The sequence below is a fragment of the Eretmochelys imbricata genome, chromosome 14 (genome assembly GCF_965152235.1).
Source record: "Eretmochelys imbricata isolate rEreImb1 chromosome 14, rEreImb1.hap1, whole genome shotgun sequence".
Taxonomy (NCBI): domain Eukaryota; kingdom Metazoa; phylum Chordata; order Testudines; family Cheloniidae; genus Eretmochelys; species Eretmochelys imbricata.
Window position 1 is genome coordinate 52,913,127 of NC_135585.1, and position 17,588 is coordinate 52,930,714.

Genomic DNA, 17,588 nt, shown 5'->3' on the forward strand with positions numbered 1-17,588 from the left:
AACTGGAACAAGTGGGATTAAACTGAGCCAAAGGGAAAATACCATTAAGCCCTCAGGAACATGCCGTTATGGGGAATCATGTCCATAACGCAAGGGCTGGGAGCCCCTTGGTTTGGACTGTGTACAGCCAGGAATGGACAAAGTCCTGGGGACGTTCCTGAAGTAATAGAGATCCAGCCTCCATCATCTTCAGATAGTAGTAGATGGGCCCCCTAATAAAACTTCTCCAGGTCCAGTTCCCACGAGTCTCAAACTTTTGACTCCACAATGCATCCTTTCCCCATCGTATAGACATCAGGTTTGCTGCAGATCCGGTGTTTCCATTTCATACACCTTGAGCTGCCAAACCAGTTCTCATCCATCAGAAAAGCACATTTGCCTCCTCCTCTTATTGGAAACCTGCAACAGAGACACCAGGGGATGGGAGTCAGGAAGGGCCTGGGCATTTCCCATCGGTCACATACACAGGGCAGGTCCGTCAGGGGAGTGGCTGCATGCAGACATTAGCCCATCTCAGACTCCGTTGCAGAAGGAAAGGTGGTGGGGCTGAAAGATGACAGCTGAGGCTTCCAGAGAAGTCTTTATGCTGGTAGATATTTGGCACGACTTGCTCACTACTCAGCTTTGCCTGACACTCTTACCTAGACCCAACTTTCTCTCCAGGCCCATTCAGCTCAAAGGGGAGAGAATCTATAAGCCTCTCACATGGCAGAGAGCAGCAGGTCTCCGTGGAGAAGAGTTTGATACGATGCTCCCCAGGCAGCTGGGGGACTGTCACAGAGTGCCACAAGCCTGTTTCAAACCCCACAGGGCTGTCAGGACAGACCGTCAGTGAAATGAGATTTCTCTCTAGCACCTTCCCAGGGAGAGACCCTCAAGTTACCCCAACAGTGCAGAAGTGACCCTGTTCATCTCCATACTATGCATTTTACAAAGAGTAAAGGGGTCTAACTTCCACCTGGACAGCCCACTAGAGAAGGGAGTTCTGGTTAATGTCTCCCCCAGTGGAGCAGCAGCCTTTTCCATGCCTAAAACTGCGCTGTACTGCAAACTCCTTGGGGCAGGGACCATCTTTCTGTTCTGCGTTTCTACATTGCCTGGCACAATGGGGCCCTGGCCTAGGGGCACTATGATGATAAATAATAAATAACAACACTTCCCTGGGGCCTCAAAGGCAGGTGGCATATTGATTTTAATCAGTGAAACATACATATTACAAATAAGAGCAAAGGACTTGGGTAGATGAGGAGTTATTGGTCTGCTGGTAGCACAGCAGACACCTGTGATCTAACATGGAGAACGTTACTAGAGGGAAAGGGACTCACCGGTTGTCGAATTTGGTGCCGTTGGGCCATCTCCAGGCCTGGCCTGGCTTCCTCTGGAGGCTGATCCAATGGTTGAGGAAGCCCTTATAGCACAGCAGGAAATCCTGAAAAATAAGACAAGCCAGGTTATATTTAGGCCCCAGGCTGTGATGCTCACCTGCTCCTCTGGCTCTGTGTGGACCCCACTTAGAAGTCCAGGTTTCAATGAGCCACCCATAGTTTGCCAGCTGAGAGCCCCAGGTCCGATGACACCAGCCCAGCCCACACTGGGGGGAGGCTGAGAACAAGGCCCAGTCTGATGATCCATCTGTGGGTCATGAAGACAGGACTCTGCAACAGCAACAGTTCTCCCCTCCACAGGCCCCGCTCTAGGTTTGGTAGTGGGGGCTGGTAGCTCTGCTCCTCTGACAGTGGTCTCAGCCAGTGAACCAATCATTGGCTGAGAATCCCAGTTTGATGGAAGTCCCATCAGACTGGGACCTGCGATAGGGAGCCTGGAGACAAGTGCAGGAGGTGTGTGTGGGGTGTGTGTGTGGAGGACTGCATAGATAGCCTCCATCTCCCTCCACAATCAGTATTAACATGGCCCCTTTGTCTTATCCCTAGCCCCCACCCTTCTCCTCTCCCCTCTGGGGCTGGGCAGCTCTTTGGCTTTGCTGGCACCTCAGCCCTCCTTACCAGGCTCCTTCCCAGCAGCATTGCACATAGCACCCCGCTTTCAGCCAGACAGGTGGTGGCTGCTCTGAGGAAGGGCGAGCTTACTCCCTGCACAGCCCAAGACCCTTAGTGCTTCCCCCGGCAGGGACACGGAGCCGCCACCCTATGTAGTCAGTGGCTGTGGTGAGTTGCAGAGGCAGGTTTGACAGGCAGCCCACAGGACAGGAGCTGACTGGGCCGGCCCAGCCCTACTGAGAGGGATCATCCCACCTGGGGCTCTGAGAAAGAGGAGGGGGGCTGGGAGTGAGTGATCCCAGACTGTGAGCCCAGCTCTAGCCAGGGTTGGGATTCGGCCACTAGAAACTCTCTCAGGTTTCCCAGCATGAGAGGCAACAGGACAGTTCGTGGGACCCTGGGGCTGAGCCCAGCCCGATTCCAGCCCTGCCAAGCCCAGTCTGTTGGGATAAAACATCTGCCGCTCTCTCACCTTTTCCTGGTTGCTGTCGATCCCAGCCAGGGAGGCGTTGAGTGCAGAGCAGTGGCTCCGGCTGTTGTTCCAGTTCCCTTCAGTCTCTGAGAAATAATAGCATTTCCCTTGGTACCCGATCCAGCCTTTAGAACATAAGACTATAACAACATAAAAATGTTCATGCTGGGTCAAACCGAAGGTCCGTCTAGCCCAATATCCTGTCTTTGGACAGTGGCCGGTGCCAGGTGCTTCAGAAGGAGTGAACAGAACAGGGGCAATTATTGAGTGATCCATCCAGTCCCAGCATCTGGCTTAGGGACACCCAGAGCATGGGGTTGCATCTTTGACCATCTTAGCTAATAGCCAGTGATGGACCAGTCTTCCAGGAACTTATCTAATTCTTTTTGAACTCTGTTATAGTTTTGGCCTTCACAACATTCCCTGGCAAGGAGTTCCACAGGTTGACTATGTGTTCTGTGAAGAAATATTTCCTTACATTTGTTTTAAACCTGCTGCCTATTCATTTAATCAGGTGACCCCTAGTTCCTGTGTTGTGTGAAGAGGTAAATAACACTTTCTTATTCACTTTCTCCATACCGTACATTATTTTATGGACCTCTATCATATCCCCCCTTTGTCGTCTCTTTTCAAAGATGAAAAGTCCCAGTCTTTTTAATCTCTCCTCATACGGAAGCTGTTCCATACCCCTAATCATTTCCGTTGCCCTTCTCTGTACCTCTTCCAATTCTAATATATCTTTTTTGGAAATGGGGCAACCAGAACTGCGTGCGGTATTCAAGGTGTGGGTCTGTAATAGATTTATATAGCAGCACTGTGATATTTTCTGTCTTTATTATCAATCTCTTTCCTAACATTCCTAGTGCCTAACATTCTATTAGCTTTTTCGACTGCTGCACGTTGAGTGGATGTTTTCAGAGAACTAGCCATGATGACTTTAAGATCTCTTTCTTGAATGGTAACAGCTAATTCAGAACCCATCATTTTATATGTATAGTTGGGATTGTGTTTTCCAATGTGCATTACTTTGCACTTTTCAACATTGATTTCATCTGCCATTTTGTTGCCCAGCCACCCAGTTTTGTGAGATCCCTTTGTAACTCGTTGCAGTCAGCTTTGGACTTAACTATCTTGAGTAATTTTGTATCAGCTGCAAACTTTGCCATCTTACTGTTTATCCCTTTTTCCTTTTTCCAGGTCATTTATGAATATGTTAAACAGCACTAGTCTCAGTACACATCCTTGTGGGACCCTGCTATTTATCGCTCTCCACTGTGAAAACCAACCATTTATTTCTACCCTTTACTTCCTATCTTTTAACCAAGCTACTGATGCATGAGAGGACCTTCCCTCTTATCCCATGACTGCTTACTTTACTTTGGTATGGGACCCTGTCAAAGATTTTCTTAACGTCCAAGTACATGGTGTCATCCTTGCCAGCATGCTTGCACCCTCAAAGAATTCTCACAGATTGGAAAGGCATGGTTTCCCTTTACAAAGGCCATGTTTGACTCTTTTCAACATCCTGTGTTCATCTATGTGTCTGATAGTTCTGTCACATTAGCTATCTGCCAATCATCTGGTGCAAACAGCCTACGTACCATAGTTAGTGGGTCTGTAATTTCATATTTGAGTTCTTTCAGAACTCCTAGGGGAATACCATCTGGTCCTGGTGACTTATTACTGTTTAATTTATCTGTTTGTTCTACAAACTCCTCTACTGACATCTCAATCCAGGACAGTTCCTCAGATTTGACACCTAAGAAGAATGACTCAGGAGTGGACATCTCCCTCATATCCTCTACAGTGAAGACTGAAAGAAAGAATTCATTTAGCAGCTCTGCAACTGCTTTGTCTTCCTTGAATACTCCTTTAGTCTTGATTGTCCTGTGGCTGGATTGTTTGGCAGGCTTCCTGCTTCTGATGTACTTAAACACATTTTTGCTGTTAGTTTTTGTGTCTTTTGCTAGTCGCTCTTCAAATTCTTTTTGGCCTGACTTATTATACTTTTACATTTGACTTGCCAGAGTTTATGCTCCTTTCTATTTTCCTCAGTAGGATTTTTTAAAGGACGCCTTTTTGCCTCTAGCTGCCTCTTTTACTCTGCCTGTTTAGCCATGATGGCCTTTTGGAGATTTTTTCACCCTCACCCATGCTGAGTAGCACCATACAAAGCAAGTTTAATTGCCTTCAATGGGACAATTTCCAGTGCTTTAAGTTACACCTGTGCAAGACCAAAACCTTGGAACCAGTTAGTGAGAAGACAATTGTGCCTACCCCCCATACAGTTACTCCTCAGTAAGGAACTATGGCATCTAACAGCGTTGCCTGTTATGTCCTTATATTCCAGCTTCCAGGTTCTTGTGGAAAACAAAAGTCTTTAAGCACTGTAAAAGTGGTTTTACCCAGTAAATGGTAGGAAAACAGCATTCGGTTTATCAGTTTCTTCTGTACAATTTACATAAAAATACTGCTTGAGTCTCTGAAAATATGTTGCAAAATCTCTTTTTCATTAAATTGGAAACTGCCCACATTGCCAAATGCAACTATATTATCTTTACTCACTCTCCTTTATTTTTTAATAATCCCATCCTCATTGCCAGTTTCTCTATTGTTCTCAGCAAACACACAGAGGAGATAGATAAAAACGTAACTTGATTCCTTAGCGTTCAGAACACACCAGCACCCAAAACCAGAAAGAGACAAAGCAAGCTGCTCCCTAAGGCAGTGAGGCAGAATTTACCTCACCTTGCTTTCAGCTGGCTGGCTGCAAGCTGTCTGTTTTCTCTCTCACTCTGATACTGACTCCCTAGCCTGCAAATCCCCTGCTCTTAAAGCAAGAGTTTACAATGTCAACAATCCTCAATGCACGCTGCCAATGGCCTAGGCTGCAGGTAGTTCAGCATGCCTGCATTTTTATTATTATATTAACATTATCCTCTGCTGCCTGTAGATTTTAAGATTTACCCTGACTGTACACTAGGTGTCACAGCTCCACCTCACCACAGCTGTGAACGGTTTTATCTAATAATAATAACTAGCTGCTCTACAGAGCTTTTCATCAGTAGATCTCAAAGTGCTTCTCCATCTTTAATGTCAGGTTTCAGAGTAGCAGCCGTGTTAGTCTGTATTCGCAAAAGAAAAGGAGTACTTGTGGCACCTTAGAGACTAACCAATTTATTTGAGCATAAGCTTTTGTGAGCTACAGCATGCATCCGATGAAGTGAGCTGTAGCTCACGAAAGCTTATGCTCAAATAAATATGGTTAGTCTCTAAGGTGCCACAAGTACTCCTTTTCTTTTTGCATCTTCAATGTATTTCTCTTCACAACACCACTCTAAGGCAGGGCAGTGCTATTGTCCCCATGTTACAGATAGAGAACTGAGGCTAAGTGATTTGTTCAAGGTCACACAGGAAGTTTGTGGTGGAGCAGGGGAATGAACTAGATTTCCTAGGGCTAGTGCCCAAACCACTGGACCATCCTTCCTCTCTAGTGGCAGAGGATGGGACAAATGGTACAAACATCAGAGTCTGTCACTGCAATTGCCTTTCCCCACTCCTAGTCGCAAAGGAGCGGATGGTACCTGGTGAGCTGTTCTGCGGCCATGCTTCACATGGACTCCTAGAACTCATCAGGTCTCGACTGCGTTCCTCACCATTCACATTTCCTCCAGGAGCACTGTGGTTCTCAGCAGCAGTTGGGGCCACTCTGCTCTGCTCCTGCTGAGATCCTGGCTGGAAACCTGGAAAACAGCAACCACAAGGCAGAAGGAACTGGGTATGTTTAGTTTGGAAAAGAGAAGATTAAGGGGGGACATGATAGCTATCTTCAAACACTTGAATGGCTGCCATAAAAATGATGGAGAAAAGTTCTCTCTTGCCACAGAGGGCAGGACAAGAGGCAGTGGGTTCAAACTACAGCATAGCAGAGTTAGAGTGAACCTCAGGAAGAACTACCTAACTGTAAGAACAGTAGGACAATGCAACAAATGCCGAGGGAGGTCGTGGAAGCTCCTTCACTGGAACTTTTCAAAAGGAGGCTGGATAGCCATGTGTCTTGGATGGTTTAGACACAATAAATCCTGCCTCTTGGCAGGGGGTTAGACTCTTGAAATCCCTTCTAAACCTATGGTTATATGATTCTACATCTTTTATTGGACCAACTTCTGTTGGGGAGAGAGACAAGCTTCTGAGCTCCACAGAGCTCTTCTTCTTCATGAGATCTGCGCTGACAATACAAAAGCAAGTGGCGATCAGTGTGTTGAAGACTTGCCACACCAGATTATTACCAATCAGTCAGGAATCAATTTGGAGTTGGGAAATCCACCATGGGAGTGGCTATAATGCAAGTGTGCAAAAAGGGCTATTAATTTCATCCTACTATGAAGGACTGTGACTCTGGGCAATTGTCTTGTAAATATTTGAGGCAGGCAGCTATGTCGTCATGGTGAGGGATGTTGGTGTATAGGGAAATGACACTCATGGTGGTGAGGCTGGTGTTCTGAGGGAGGTTGTTAATGTTGCAGAGTTTGTGAGGAAGTTGGTTGTGTCCTGGAGGAAAATGGCCCTTTGTGTGGTGAGTGGTTTGAGGATTGTTTCTATGAGTCCCAATATTTATTCGGGAAGAGAGCAGTGGCCAGATATGATGGGTCTGCCTGGGTTCCCTTGTTTGTGTATCTTGGGAAGCACGTAGACCTGAACAAGAACTCTGTGTGACTCGAAAGCTTGTCTCTCTTGTGGAAGCAGGGAAAGATAGAGAGGGTTTAAGTGCAGCCATTTAAGTGTCAGAGACAGAGCAACTGTTGAGCTAAGTCTTAGCCTAATATTGCGAGACCTGTAGAAGCAGGGCTCACGTCAGAAGCAAGTAGGAAAACAGCAGCACAGAGTCAGTGTGATCTAGCCTTGAGATAACGACGTTTTGAGAAGTGAAAGTGAGAAAATGCTGGTTTAGACAAGACATAATATAAAAAAAATGTAGATGTTTTTAATTAATGCATGTCACAAAAGAGTATAAATGCTTGTGTGATATTGCTTGTATTTTGAAGAAACTGAGGCAGAGATGCTCTCTGTCAGCTGTGTTCTTCCCTTGCAATTGCTCGAATAAAGTGTCTCTGACTTGTTGCTGACAACACAGAGTGAGGACTTGTTTTCTTCCACACTCTCACCAACAGAAGCTGGTCCAATAAAAGATATCACCTCACCCACCTGGTCTTGTTAGTATTGTGGGACAAATACAGCTACAACATTGCATACATTACAAAGATGCGCCTCCTTGTTACAGATCACCTTCAACACGTTCCCTGCTGTTTTTGTCTATTTTCAAATGCCAAAAAAAAGTGTCTTTAAACATAATCTTGCAAATTACAAATCAACATGGCTCCACTTCGTTTACTTCCCACCAATTTTCTTTATGGTCTTATCATATGGAGCCCAGCTAGAAGAAAGTAGAGAAAGCTAAAAAGCCTGTTTGGCTATACACACTTGGGGCAGGGGAGTATCATTTTCAAAAGCCTTCATTGACTTTCTGTGGGACATGCAGTGAGGGCTTAAGTGGCACATAGACCTCGTGCTGGCCCCCTGCCCAGGGGCAGATTCCACTCTAGCAGAGCAGCAATATTGTAAGGTCACAAACACATTCTAGAGCAAACTACTCAGCAAACTCCCTTTAACATCAAAGCCACCATAACTGGGTGATGTGAGTTAGCCAGCAGAGATGGTGAGTGCATCTTCTTAGAGGGACATTTCACGATGGGTAAAAGGACCACCGCAGTTCAAAGGGGCTCTGAAAGCCCTTCATCTGACCATGGGAGAATTCCCTAGGTGCAGTCACTGCAGAAGACAACTGTGAGCTGTCTTCTAAGGACCCTCTTGCAAGCACTGGCATGGAGGAGACATGCTGAGGAGCAGGGCTGGGGCAGGGGGGACATGGTGTGGGTGGGACCAATGTGGAGCTACTAGTTCAGCGCTGCTTCCCATTGACTCACTGCCATAACATAACTAGGCCCCGGGCTCTCTGAATGACACTGGAGCAGTCCAGAATCCTAGGCTGAGTTCTGTGTTGCACCTCAAAGAATTTCATAGTTAGTGCATAGATTTGAAAAGAAACAGATCTGCTTGTATTGCTTACCTGAGAGAATCAGAATGCCCACACCCAGCTTGAGGGCCACACTTCCTGCCGAGAGCATCCCCCAAAAGATTTTATACCAATGGAGATTCAGAGGAGAATCTGTAACGTTCAATAGCGTATGAAGTATCAACAGTGGCTCTCATGAGCTCTAAATGGAGAAAAAAGGTAATATACAGAGCAGATGGATTTTTTTTTCAAACAAAACCATCTTTAAAATAAATAAAATGAAGTGCGCGCTTTTCCTAAACCCAAAGGTTTTTTGCAAAACCCAAAAGGATTTTTTTGAAACTCTTTGTGTTTCAAACAGTTTTTTACTTAAACTGTAAATGCAAAAATTAGTCTGTTTATTTTTTCCCCCCTTTTCCATTTCTGATTCTCGTTTTTGGTCTTTGCCTTTCATGCTGTGTTAGCGCCGTCCTCGGTCTTTGTGTAGGGTCATCGCCATCTTCAGCTGTTGTCTTACCTCTTGTATCTTCTGTGTTCTAGACTCATTCCTCTCTTGCTCACTTTTTTTCCCCCCTTCCTGTCATTTATGCCAATTATTTTCTTCTTTTTTAAATTTGGTCGTTTTCTTTGGGTTTGGCTGAGTTTCTACAAAAGCTCATTTTGATTTGTTAGTGTTTCTAGTGATGGATCTCAAGCACACTCCCAGGGCAGACACCCAGTGTCTGACACCCTTCTGGGCTGTGGGACCCTGTAGTCCAGCAATAGAGGACTCTTGCCTCCCCATGCTGGGGGGAGGCTGGGGGGCACAATTTAAAGGGGAGGACATGTGACCACCCCACGTGTCTCCTCTGCCCAGTGAACCCCCTGCCCTGCGTCCAGCCTGGGGCCACCGTGCTCTCCGAGCCCCATGTTACCTAAGAGGGCTGAGCATGCTGAAGGGATGGGGGGCTCCAACTTACTTGGTCCCTGTCCCTGGCAGCAGGTCCACTGCCAGGGATAGGGGCTGAGCTAGCAGGAGCCCCCTCTCCCCCCGGCATGTTTCCGGTTCCCTTGGCCCCTGTCCCCAGCAGCTGAGGCCAGGCAGGGAGCGGGCTGCTGCTGTCTTGGCTTCGTCCTGCTCCCTGCTGGGCTGCCAGGAAGAGCGGACGAACATGCCAACCCAGGGGGAGGCACAGGGAGAGAAGGACAAGGCCTCCTCACCTTCTCTGCCCCCCCATACATCACCTCTGCAACCCCTGTACTAGTGCTCCAGCCCTCATGGGTCCCAAGTGGCTTAGACACGTGCCCTCAGAGTCCACCTGGGAAAACAAGGAACCGCGGCTTAGCAAACCATAGATACTTTTACTCTTGAAAGCACTAGAGAGTCACAACAAAATTCTGATTGCAACCTCTTAGTCTGATCTAGCATCCTGTGAAGCCTGGGTTTGGGCAGCAGCCTTAGGCTAGGCAGCCCTTCCTGTCTTCTCTCTCCTTAGCCTGGTCTTCTGGCACGTGGCAGTGCTCTGGTCCCTTGGTCCGGCCACATGTTCTTCCTCCCTTTGGCTTCTCTATAGAGAGTCCTTCAAAATCAATGGTAGGAAACGCAGTGTTCCAGTAGGGGTAGGGAAAAAGCATTCAGCGCTGGTGGCCTCTAATGTGTCTCTCGCTGGCGTCCCACACCCAGCAAGAGCAGGACAGGGTCTAGAAAAGACTGACCTGAGTTTTTCAACACAGGATGCAAATTGGCATCTAGCACCCGAAGTGGAAGAGACCAAACAAAAATGGACTTCACCAAACAAAACAATGTTCACAATTCGATACCAACATATTCCCCTCCGTCACAAATACCACTTTTGAAAACCATGTATTTCAAAGCTATATAGCACACACACAAAAATAAAAAAAATCCAAGGATGGTTTTAAAAAATCAGTCTGTTTAGAAAACAAAAGCACCACAATGATTTTTAAATGTTCCCTCGAGGCTTTCCCCCAACCATCTCTGCTTATTGACTATTATTACTTTTCTGGATGTTTTCTAGGGCCTTGATCCTGCAAAATCTTTTTCCTGGCACTTGCCAGTCTGTTTTTAAAGTTTTTTTGTTGAATAATTGCGACTTTTAGGTCTGTAATTGAGTGTCCAGGGAGGCTGAAGTGTTCTCCAACTGGTTTTTGAATGTTATAATTCTTGACGTCTGATTTGTGTCCATTTATTCTTTTGCATAATAAAAAGAATATGGCCAATGTACATGGCAGAGGGGCATTGCTGGCACATGATGGCATATATCACATTGGTAGATGTGCAGGTGAATTAGCCTCTGATAGTGTGGCTGATGTGATTAGGTCCTATGATGGTGTCCCTTGAATAGATATGTGGACAGAGTTGGCAATGGGCTTTGTTGCAAGGATAGGTTCCTGGGTTAGTGTTTTTGTTGTGTGGTGTGTGGTTGCTGGTGAGTATTTGCTTCAGGTTGTGGGGCTGTCTGTAAGTGAGGACTGGCCTGTCTCCCAAGATCTGTGAGAGTGAGGGATCATCCTTCAGGATAGGTTGTAGATCCTTGATGATGCGCTGGGAGGTTTTAGCTGGTCGCAATTATTCAACAAAAAAACTTCAAAAACAGACTCCAACGAGAAACAGCAGAACTGGAATTAATCTGCAAACTGGACACCTTTAAATTAGGCTTGAATAAAGACTGGGAGTGGATGAGTCATAACACTAAGTAAAAACTATTTCCCCATGCTAATTTTCCCCCTACTGTTACTCACACCTTCTTGTCAACTGTTTGAAATGGGCCATTCTAATTATCAGTACAAAAGTTTTTTTCTCCTGCTGATAATAGCCGACCTTAATCGATTGGTCTCATTACAGCTGGCTTGGCAAACCCCATTTTTTCATGTTCTCTGTATATATCTTCCTACTGTATTTTCCACTCCATGCATCTGATGAAGTGGGCTTTAGTCCACGAACGCTTATGCTCAAATAAATTTGTTAGTCTCTAAGGTGCCAGAAGTACTCCTGGTGCTTTCTGCATTGCAGTGACATCTAGTGGCCAGTTAGGGTAACCCTAAGTGGAGGACACAAACCACTTCAATAAGTGCAATAAATACTGAATTTCTACAGCACTTTTCATCCCAAAAGATTTAACAAACTACGTATATGGGGAGCTGGTAGTGACCCCCTGTGGTCAGGATCCATAACACTTTCCACTGTAAAATGTTCTTGTGACTTTTTTGAGAAGCTCTTGCACTTCCATTGTTTGCAGCAGGTCTTTGAAATATGGCAGGGGAGCTCTTGGGCTGGAGAAGTGCCTTTTCTTTGGCCCATGAAATTTCATTCGGGTTCTGCTGAGATGTGAACTGTGGAAGAGTCGCCATTTCCCTTCTTGCTCATGATACTCAGGAAAGCTTTGTAGCATAAAAAAATAGTAACATGAAGGAAGTCGGTCTGGAAGAGCGGGGCTCTGTCTGTGGGGGGGACAGGCTGGCAGTTAGTCAGGGACGTGGGGGGAGGGTCTGGAAGAGCGGGGCTCTGTCTGTGGGGGGACAGACTGGCAGTTAGGGATGTGGGGGGAGGGTCTGGAAGAGCGGGGCTCTGTCTGTGGGGGACAGACTGGCAGCTAGGCAGGGGTGTGGGGGAAGGGTCTGGAAGAGCGGGGCTCTGTCTGTGGGGGGACAGACTGGCAGTTAGGGATGTGGGGGAGGGTCTGGAAGAGTGGGGCTGTGTCTGTGGGGGACAGACTGGCAGTTAGTCAGGGATGTGGGAGGAGGGTCGAAAAGAGCAGGGCTCTGTCTGTGAGGGGACAGACTGGCAGTTAGGGATGTGGGGGAGGGTCTGGAAGAGCGGGGCTCTGTCTGTGGGGGACAGACTGGCAGTTAATCAGGGGTGTGGGAGGAGGGTCGAAAAGAGCAGGGCTCTGTCTGTGAGGGGACAGACTGGCAGTTACTCAGGGACGTGGGGTATTTATTGTAAAAGGTTCTGGAAGAGCCAGGGCAGTTAGTGTGTATGTGGGCTGCGGGACAGAGTGGTATTTAGTCAGGGTCACAGGTGGGGGGAGAGTCTGGAAGAGCTGGGGTCTGTCTGTGGGGGGTCGTGGGGGGGGGGGGGGAGGGACAGACTGGCGGTTGGGTGTCCCAGTGGCTGGGGTGAAGAGAGCTGCAGGAAGAGCCACTTTCTATGGGGCTGGGCGAGACAGCGGCAGTCAGTCAGAGATGTGAAGGGGGAAGGTTGTGGCAGAGCCGGGGTCTGTTAGTGGGGGACGGGCATGTTCTCAGCAGGGGTGTGCTGGGGGGATGTGTGGAAGGTTTTGGCAACACTGGGTCAGTTAACGATGGAGGAACAGACCCTTAGCTAATGGGAGACACAAAATGGGTCATGGTGGAAGGTTCCAGCACAGCAGGGTCTGTCTGTGGTAGGGGGACAGGCTGGCTGGTGGGGAAAGACAGTGACTAGGGTGAGGGGCTGTGGAAGGTTCTGGAAGACCCAGAGCGGTTGGTGTGGGTTTGAGGTGGATAGACAGACAGGTATTTAGTCACGGACTTGGGAGTGGTGGAAGGTTCTGGAAGCCCCAGGGTTTATCTGAGGAGATGGGGGCAGACTGGCAGTAATATAAGGATGTGAAGTTGGGGTTCTGGCAGGTCTGCGGCAGGTAGTTTTAGGGACCAACAGATGTCCCAGGGAGATGCGGGAAGGTTGTGGAAGAACCAGGGTCTGGCAGTGAGGGGCAGGCATGTTTTCAGCAGGGATGAGTTGGGGTCTGGGAGGAAGGTTTGTTCATACAGAGCCTGGCACAGTGCGGTCCTGGTCCATGCCTAGGGGCCCTAGGTGCTGCAGTGACACAAATAATTACTAATGTTCATACTAGGTCAGCTAGTGATGTGGGGACCAGACTGCCTGCCAGAGAGACATGGGGCTGGTTATTGTGGAGGTTTTGGTAGAGCTGGGGGGTCTGTCTGAGGGGGTACAGAGGCAAAACAGTTACTCAGGATAAAGAGGTGGATGGGGTCTGAGGCTCTGGAAGAACCAGGGCAATTAATATATGTGGGGGTGCGGGGAACAGTCAGTGGTGACATTGCTGGGGTATGTTCTGGAAAAGCCAAAGTCAGATAGTGAATGGGAAACAATTTTTGGGGTGGGGGTGGGGGTGGGGATGGAGGGTTAGGGATGGCAGGTTCAGAGCTGGGACAGCCAGTAAGTAGCAAGGGCAGGCAGGACACCAATCGATTAGTTATCACATGGGAACCTCTGGCAATTCACATGCTTAGGGTCTAACTGATTGCTATATATGGGGTCAGAAAGGAATTTTCCCCCATGTGAGACTGATAGGGACTTGCCAGGGGGGGTTGCCTTCTTCTACAGCATGGGGTGTGGGTTACTTGTCAGGATTATCTGGGAGCGTCTCACTTAATTATTTCCCTGCCGGTGCGGGGGACTCGGGCACTGGTGCACCTGGATCCCTCCTGTTCTCTGTCTGTGGCACATAATATTCTAGTCTCTTGAGGGCTGTAACACTTTGGTCTTTGCAATACTTTCAGTTGTTGTGTGTTGTGTGCAGGTGCTGGGTGGTGTTCGTGACCTGTGATATACAGGAGGTCAGACTGGATGATCTGGCAGTGCATTCTGGCCTTGAACTCTCTATGATATGTGTGGGGAAGACAGACTGCAAGTTTGTCCAGGACATCACAGGAGCCTGGGGGAGCTGAATGGGATGTTTATGGCAGACCGTGGCAGTTAATTGAGAGGACAAACTGGGAGTGGTAGGGAAGTTTGTGTCACACCTGGAGTAGTTAGTGGGGAGGGGCGGATCAGACTGGCAGTTACTCAAGGGTATTGCAGGGTCAGATAGTTTGTGGCAGAGCTGAGGGCTGGGCAGACAGACCGGCATCTTAGTTCAGCCCCTTCCACTCACTGTGAGGTGTTCCCTCCACCTCTCAGCCCAGCACATAAATCCCAGTTATCTCCCTCGGACCTAGGATGCCTGCCCTTCAGGCTGTGGTGACCCTCCCTCCCTTCCCCTCTACCAGCTCTGCATCATTAGGTGACTTCTCTGCCTCCTGCAGTATGTGAATGGCCCAGCCAAGAAAGGCAGCTAAAGAGCAGCTCTCTGAACGGTGAGTGGGGAGGGCAGACGGGAACTGGCTTTTGGCTATGAGGTCAGATCGGGGCTGGGATCTGGAATGGTGTTTGGACTGGTGAGCCAGGTGTGCAGTGCGGAGTCCTTGAGAAAGCAGGGGGAAGTGACTGTATGCAGCCATGTAGGTCACCGCTGGGGCCCAGTCAGGGACATCAGAAAGCGTGAGGGAAGGGCCAGGAAGAGGGTGGCAGCTGGTCAGTCAGGGCCTGTCATAAATATAAAGGGAAGGGTAAACACCTTTAAATCTCTCCTAGCCAGAGGAAAAACCCTTTCACCTGTAAAGGGTTAAGAAGCTAAGATAACCTTGCTGGCACTTGACCAAAATGACCAATGAGGAGACAAGATACTTTCAAAGCTGGAGGATGGGGGAAACAAAGGGTTTGCTCTGTCTGTGTGATGCTTTTGCCGGGACCAGGGCAGGAATGCAGGTTAGAACTCCTGCAAAGAGTTAGTAAGCAATCTAGTTAGATATGCGTTAGATCCTGTTTTGTTTAAATGGCTGATAAAAGAAGTTGTGCTGAATGGAATGTATATTCCTGTTTGTGTCTTTTTGTAACTTAAGGTTTTGCCTAGAGGGATTCTCTATGTTTTGAATCTGATTACCCTGTAAGGTATTTACCATCCTGATTTTACAGAAGTGATTCTTTTACTTTAATTAAATTTCTCTTTTAAGAACCTGATTGCTTTTTCATTGTTCTTAAGATCCAAGGGTTTGGGTCTGTGTTCACCTATGTAAATTGGTGAGGATTTTTATCAAGCCTTCCCCAGGAAAGGGGGTGTAGGGCTTGGGCGGATTTTGTGGGGAAAGACGTTTCCAAGTGGGCTCTTTCCCGGTTATATTTTGTTAGACGTTTGGTGGTGGCAGCAATAAGGTCCAAAGACAAAAGGTAAAATAGTTTGTACCTTGGGGAAGTTTTAACCTTAGCTGGTAAGAATAAGCTTAGGGGGTCTTTCATGCAGGTTCCCACATCTGTACCCTAGAGATCAGGGTGGGGAAGGAACCTTGACAGGGCCCATCTACACTGCACCTTCCACTATGCTTGTGCTGGTATTTTACTTATGAGTTAATGAGGTTGTTATGGTGGTTTGTGTATGAACTTCTAGTGTGGGGGAGAATGGGGGACCCTGCTATGGGAAGAGGGGGGAAATGGCAGTATGGGAACAAGATAATGGGGGGCACAGTGTCCCCCATTCTCCCGCCATGGCATGGGCTCTATGGTATGGGGATGGGGGTATGGGAGACACAGAATCTGTGGCATGGGGGAAGGAGGGAGTGGGGGGACATACAGGGCTCCTAGCATGAGGGATTGTGGGGTGGTTGCAGTCCCTGAAATAGAGGAGATGGGAAGGGGCACACAGGGAGGTTGTGGGGGGAATGGAGGGATGGAAGGAGCCCCTGGTTTGTGCAGTGAGCTTAGACTACAGAAGCCAAATGTGTGACCCTCTAGTTTACCATTTCTTCCTAATTCTGGGTCACTAGAATTTGTGAATTCTTTGCTGAACAGTCATCCTAGCTCTGACTGCAAGTCTTACTCTCTTCAGAAAGCTGGTAGCACTTATTCCTATATGGAAACCAGTCCTATTGGCAGAGTTTGCACCCAGATCCCTCTAAAGGAAAAGTGAGTGTGGGGGTGTCACTAATTGTTCTTGGTTTACTGAGTAACAACAATCACTTGCCTTACAGTAACATGAGGAGCAGTCACACAAATTAACTTGGACTGGATGCAAGAATTAATAGGTGAAGTTCCATAGCCTGTGTTATGTAGGAAATCAGATTAGATGATCAAAGTGGTCCCTTCTGGCTTTAAAACCCCCACAAAGCTATAAAATTCTAAACAAGATGTTTCATTATTATTGTTTTGCTGTAGAAAGGCTGCATATGAAGAATAGGTGTGGGAGCAACCATGGGTACAGAGATTTTCTATTTATGGAAATTGTAGAGTGTTCTGAGATCCATAAGGACAAAATATATAGAAATACATTTCCATACTGGTGTATGTATTCTATGCTATTATTCACACCTGTGATGATAAAGAAATAGAAAAAGTAATTCAATACTAAATCTATAGCCACCCATGCTTATCCTGTCTGGACACTAGATGTCGTTGCTGCTGCTCCAGTCACTGCTCCATGTATTTAAGTATCGAAGATGAAGTGAGCTGTAGCTCACGAAAGCTTATGCTCAAATAAATTGGTTAGTCTTTAAGGTGCCACTCCTCTTCTTTTTGTATTTATGTAGTGACCCAAACGGGATTGACAGGGCAGAGAGATGGTGACCTATTAGCCATTAGAAATGAGCTAGTTTAGAGGTGGCCCATCCCTGGATAGCTAACTGTGTTCTGTGGTGTTCAGGAGCTCACTTGGGAGGAAGCTTGTTAATAGAGAAGTTTTACAGCAGTTGGAAGGTACCAGTAGCCTGAGATACTTGCCTAGTAGCCTGAGATACTTGCCTAGTAACTCTTGCCCTGCCCCGCTTCCATGCAGTCCAAAACCATCTCTTATCCCTGGCATATGCTCCCCACATGACCTGCCTTCACACTGCCAGAACCCTCCCAGTTCTCAGTCACTCACTCCCTGCTGCCAGAAACCCTCACTGATCTGTTATATACCCAATGTGAGCTATCTGGCAGCACCCATGGGAATCATATGGGAATAACTGGCAGACAGCCAGACTGCAGGCCGGCAGTAGTGGGAAGAGTGGGAGAGAAGGAGGGAATCTGCTGTCAGGTTGTCAGTTTCTACATCTATAAAATGGAGAGATACCTGCCCACCTCATAGGGACCTTGAGGATTAATTCGTTTTTATAAAATGCTTTATATTCCTCAGATGGGATATATGTACTGAGTATTAAAATATTTATCAATATTCAGTGCTTCAAAAAATCAGAAGTACGAAGTAGTATCATTCTACCTTGGAATGGGTATCTAGGGTCTCATCTT

The 17,588-nt window shown here is 47.3% G+C and overlaps 1 protein-coding gene across 1 annotated transcript in view; it reads right to left on the reverse strand.

Moving 5' to 3' along the window:
* Positions 1-248: 248 nt before the first annotated feature.
* LOC144274171 (C-type lectin domain family 2 member E-like) overlaps positions 249-17,588 on the reverse strand; it is a 33,516-nt gene continuing 16,176 nt past the window's right edge. Inside the window, exons 2-5 of the mRNA XM_077832806.1 lie at positions 6,054-6,212; positions 2,470-2,594; positions 1,326-1,429; positions 249-399 (exon numbers count right to left, since the gene is read on the reverse strand). Coding sequence (XP_077688932.1) covers positions 249-399; positions 1,326-1,429; positions 2,470-2,594; positions 6,054-6,212 — 539 coding nt within the window. The remainder of the gene's footprint in view (positions 400-1,325; positions 1,430-2,469; positions 2,595-6,053; positions 6,213-17,588) is intronic.